The following is a 5,094-nucleotide window of genomic DNA, read 5'->3' on the forward strand; positions in this document are numbered from 1 at the left end:
TTTTTAAATTTTAAAATATAAAATAATTAATGTTGAGGGGATAAATGTTACAAATGATATTTAGAGGGCAAGTGTTACGTAGGCCTATATTTTAGAGGTGCAAAGTGTATTTAACCCAATAAAATTAAAACACGAAAACATATATTTAATGAGTACTGTAAATCTAAAATGATAGTGAATATGGAACAATAATATTTTTGAAAAGACACACCTACTATGGAACAAGTGAGTTGTAATCAATTTCATAAACCGGAGGAAAAAAAAAACCATGCAATAAAGAGTTCCAACAAATAAATAAAAGAGACAAACAAAGAAAGAGAAAATTATATTAGAAATTACATGGGGAAAAATGTTTTTTTCCCAAATAACAAATATATGTCCTTATTTCATTACAAGTAAGTAAATCAATTGTAAAGTAACTTTCTTAGAAAAAAAAATAGAATAATAAACCCAACCCCACCCCGGGGCAACCAAAAGTTGCTGCTTACTGCTTATTTTGGTTTTTAATTAATCCCAATTCAATTTTTCCCCCCTCCAATTTTTTCTTTAGTGTATTTTCATCCACAACAACAACATCACCAAATTACAGCAAAATCACATAAAGTAGTTAATTAGTTATAAACTGTGCATTTGTACTAGAAAATGTGCAGGCTCACATTTCGCAGCGTATCCGAACTTCGATGTGTTGTACTTTCTGTGCACCCCGGTTAGTTTTCCGTTCGCCGCCTTCCCGTGAAAACCGACCACCAGAGCCGAGCATTCCCTGCGATATTTTAAATAATCGAGTGAGAATTTTAATTATATGTAATTATTATAAGGAATTAATTGAAAAAAAAAAAATAGTAATACAATTGCTTACATGAGTTGGTCTTCTGAGTAGCCAGTGTGCCACTCGCAAGTCTTGCTCCATTGACCAACCCCGTAAAGAGTTGACTGTGCGGTGTATATAGCAACGGCAGCGAGATAAGACGGTGGATATTTCAGCATTTCAAATTCCACTAGACAAAGCTCGATCAAGAAGAACGAAAGTAGCTCGAGCTGTTTTTTTTTTTTTTTTTTTTTAAATAAGGCCCAAAAAAAAGTTAATATACATAATCTCTTTTATAATAAACAAACACATTATATATGATAAAATGGTAATTAAAATTAAATTCGATCGACAACCTTTCGATCCGATTGAGCGGCTTTGAGGAATCTTCTCATGAAAACATAAGGAGTCGGAACAGACATATTAAATTGCAACGAGTTAAGCATCAATTTCTCCTGTAGTCCAAAAAAAAATTAAGATTAAAAATTGCACAAAATTAAGATTAGAAATTGCACAAACTTAACATTAGAATTTGTACAAAATTAAGATTAGAAATTGCACAAAATTAAGATTAGAAATTGCACAAACTTAACATTAGAAATTGTACAAAATTAAGATTAGAAATTGCACAAAAGTAAATGAATTAATGTGATTTTTTTTTTTAAATTAATAATTGTTACCATTTCGAGTACTTCTTTTCTCGAATAAGCTTTGTCCGAAATAAAAACCAAATCATCGACCACGGGAACGGAAACTTCTTCGTATTTGCATGCCAAAAGCATGGCAACAAGTCCCACAAGCTGCAGCTTTTTTCTAACCACAGACTGCTTTGCTAAGAATCGATCGATTATATTTACTGTTAGGAACAACGTCTCTTCACGTAGTTCGAATTTGTGGTGCACCTGTCGATTATCACCATTTATTAATAATAAATAATTTAAAAAAAATCTTGAATTTACCTAATTATATTGTGACCATATTCATTAATTTATTTTTATTTTTACCTCGATGAGCCAGTCAATGAGAATTGCCCTCATTCGTTCGTTAATGTCGGATTGTTGTGCCATATATTCCGGTGAAACACAACTCGAACTCTGTTTTGAACAATAATTAATTCAAATTACTAAAAAATTTCAAATTATTAAAAAAATCAAATTGAACCGAATTCAAATTATTTATTCGTAGAATCTACGACATTGAACCTTTACCATAATCAGATAACGGTTTCCTATTAAGTTCCGAATTCGAACATTTACTATGCCTAGATTTTAATTAGACAGTTCGTTTGATTATCGAATGTAATTCATAAATAACCCACAATAATTTATAATTATCTACAAAAATCGAGTAACGATTAATTACCTCCATTTTCTTGTAATAAGCAAACAAATCATCGACGTATTCGACAACGGCCAGCGGATCCTTCGCATCGCAACCGTCGATGTCGACAACGCTCTCTTCGAATATGTCTTCCATTTCAACCTCCTCCTATATATATAAGACTATTACTAAATTTTGTAGTAAAAAAAAATATAAAATCACACAAAGAAAAAGGGGTCACAACTCACAACTCACATACCATTTGATTTTTGTCACTAATTCCGAAATCGGAATGTTCCAACGACATAGGGACAGGATGGTCTTTTTCTGCATCTGTAAGAGGAATATCCTCCCACACACTAAACTCATTTGTTGATGAAGATGTCTTTGGTTTCTTTGTTTCCTAATTATTTTTCAAAAATTTAAAAAAAAATTAAATATAAAATTAATCTAACAAAGGATTCTTGAAGAGGGTTAGATAAAAGTTTAAATTATTTATTACCTCCGGAAAGTTATGTCGGGAGCCGGCGATTTGGGCGGCGTATTTCCTTTAAAAATAAAAATCAAGAAAATTGCATCAGAAATACAAGAACATTTTAATTCTTATGCAGGAAAATAAATTTTGAAAAATAAAAAATAAACCCCAACCTTGTGATTGGTCTATGTGATTGTAATGGAAGATTGTTGTCACAAATCCCATTTGACCTGAGAAAACCATCCACATTGTAATAAAAAAGAAAAAAAAAATGTAAGTTTCTTCCTGCAAGAAAATATTAATAATTAAAATAAATATGAAATCAAGATTTGTGTACTCTGGATAATCTCTCTTGTTAACAAGACAAGGGTAGGGATTATTAGGGCCTCTTAAATTGTGATTAATTGCAGTTAGTGCCCTTCTGTTTGTTCTGATCTCAGCTCCAAACTTCCTCCCATTCATTTCTTTTATTTTCCAAAAAAAAAAAAAAAAGAAATTAATAAAAATTAAAATTAAAAAGAAACAATAACTTATTTTAAATCTCAAGTAGTTTGTTTACCTTGTTCATTTGAGGGTTTAATCTGAACAGAATTGTTCTCATCTGATATAACCATTTTTGTCTGAAGGAAAAAGAACTCTCTCTCTCTCTAACTTTCTCTCTCTAAAATACTTTCTCTCTCTAAAACTCTCTCTCTCTCTCTTCACCAGACCCACCAAGAAAACGGCTCCGGCATGTAGAAGAAGGAAAAAGGGAGACTTTATTAACAATGGTGGAATGAGCAGAAACTATGAGGGGTATTTGTGCAGACAAAACTGTGAGCTGTTTTTATTCTATTTCTATTTTCGTTTTCTTTTTTTTTTTTTTTTTGATTATTTATTATTTTATTATTATTTTTCTATTTTCAAATCAAACGGCTAGTGAAGGATTGCCGTTGGATCGTTGCAATTGCGGAAACAAAAGAAAGGAAAGATGACTTTGGGCACAACGGTCACCTTGTGTGGGGCACGTGCCACGTGGCAAATGAGACGTTGCTTTCAAATTGTTTTTTTTTAAATAAACAAACAAACGTTGCTTTGATTAGTTGCAAGGTTTTTTTTGAGTTTGCAGTGCACTTTTTAGGTGCTAATAAAAATTAGGGTAAATTACAATCACATCCCTGATGTATGGTCAATTTATGAAAAAACCCCTCTTGTTTAGATAATTACATTTACCCTCCTCAATTATGATTTTTTTTCTTACACTTCCACCCTTATGGTGTCAAATTCAATATAATCTTCTAGATTTCGTGGAATATGCTCTAGTTTGTACTCATTTTGCGTAAAAATACAGTTTCTGATGCATCACAATCTGATATATACAAGCCAAAAAACACATATTATGTTCATCTTGCTTCAAAATGTGGAGTACGAATAGGATAAAACGGGTACAAAAGTGATAATATCTCATATAATCTAGAAGATTCCACTAAAATTTATAGTTGAGGGGGTGGATGTAATTATCCAAACAAGAGGGATTTTTTCGTAAATTGACTATACTTCAGGGGTTGGTTGTAATTTACCCTAAAAATTAATTAATTGTTGATATAATAATAAGGGCTCTGAGTAAGAGGGCGCTCTTCCCCACTAGGGGCTTTTTTGACTACTACTGACTAATTTACTATTTTATTTAATTAACCCCATTAAATAAATCTATTTCAGTATAACAATTTTTATTTATAAGATGATTATTCATAGTGGTGGTTTTTTTTTTTTTTCCTTTTATGACATGTGTAGTTGGTCCGTGGTTGTGTAACATTGATTAGTGAAATATATTTATTCAAGAAAACAAAATTTTTATTTACACAATTTTAGAAAATAAATTTTCCGAATAATCTTACATTTTATTAACCATTATGTGTAAACACAAATTCAACTGAGGAGCCTCACCGTGGGGCTACAACACTAAGGTGCTGTTTTCAAAAGTTTTTAGAAATAAATTACGAGCTTTTTTTTTCTCATATAATCTATTTTTTAGTGTTTGCAAAAACAACTTTTGACGTTTGCTTCTCTTAAAATCAGTAGGTTTAAGCTACAATTTATTAAGCACTTATGACCCAACTTTTTCTATTTAAGTTAATTTTTCTGTAAATTTGCAAACACCCAACTTTTAGAGACAAACACTTAAAATAACTTAGGTGGTGTTTGCAAAAGTTTATTTAAAAGCAGAAGTTAGTGATTATGAGTTAAGTGATTATTTCTAAAAGTTAGGGGTGTTTGCAAATTTGCTGGAAAATTAACTTAAATAGGAAAAGCAGGTACATGAGTGTTTTTAAAATTATAGCTTAAAACAGCTTATTTTAAGAGAAGCAAAAGTTTGTTTTGCAAACACCTAGAAACAGATTATGTGTAGAAAAAAACTCATAATCTATTTCCAAAAGCTTTTGCAAACACCGCCTTAACTCATAATTCATAACTTCTGCTTTTAAATAAGCTTTTGCAAACACCACATAAG

General features: G+C 31.0%; 1 protein-coding gene across 2 annotated transcripts; it reads right to left on the reverse strand.

Annotated features, from left to right (window-relative positions):
- Positions 1 to 313: 313 nt before the first annotated feature.
- On the reverse strand, positions 314 to 3,448 carry LOC105965279 (G2/mitotic-specific cyclin-2). 2 transcript variants are annotated; one of them, XM_012989814.2, is made up of 11 exons: positions 3,163 to 3,448; positions 2,941 to 3,067; positions 2,777 to 2,833; positions 2,631 to 2,676; positions 2,388 to 2,531; positions 2,171 to 2,296; positions 1,813 to 1,902; positions 1,489 to 1,710; positions 1,165 to 1,263; positions 860 to 1,038; positions 314 to 763 (listed from the first exon to the last, which is right to left on the reverse strand). In XM_012989814.2, the coding sequence occupies exons 1-11, from the start codon at positions 3,215 to 3,217 to the stop codon at positions 616 to 618; spliced, it is 1,293 nt and encodes a 430-aa protein (XP_012845268.2). In that variant the 5' UTR covers positions 3,218 to 3,448; the 3' UTR covers positions 314 to 615. The 2 variants fall into 2 exon arrangements, with proteins under 2 accessions (XP_012845268.2, XP_088678538.1); XM_088822412.1 differs by lacking the exon at positions 314 to 763 and having other exon boundaries at positions 856 to 1,038; positions 2,171 to 2,298; positions 2,387 to 2,531.
- Between the last annotated feature and the right edge of the window lie 1,646 nt (positions 3,449 to 5,094).

The sequence above is a fragment of the Erythranthe guttata genome, chromosome 8, assembly GCF_056151865.1.
Source record: "Erythranthe guttata isolate IM_541 chromosome 8, IM_541, whole genome shotgun sequence".
NCBI lineage: Eukaryota > Viridiplantae > Streptophyta > Magnoliopsida > Lamiales > Phrymaceae > Erythranthe > Erythranthe guttata.

Bases quoted from the DNA above. Each gene is read 5' to 3' on its own strand.
- LOC105965279 (XM_012989814.2), bottom strand. From the start codon at position 3,217: ATGGTTATATCAGATGAGAACAATTCTGTTCAGATTAAACCCTCAAAT. The intron at 1,711-1,812 runs GTAAAAATAAAA...GATAATCGACAG, and splicing joins TCATTGACTGGCTCATCGAG to GTGCACCACAAATTCGAACT. The intron at 1,039-1,164 runs GTTGTCGATCGA...AAAAAAAAACAG, and splicing joins CCGCTCAATCGGATCGAAAG to CTCGAGCTACTTTCGTTCTT.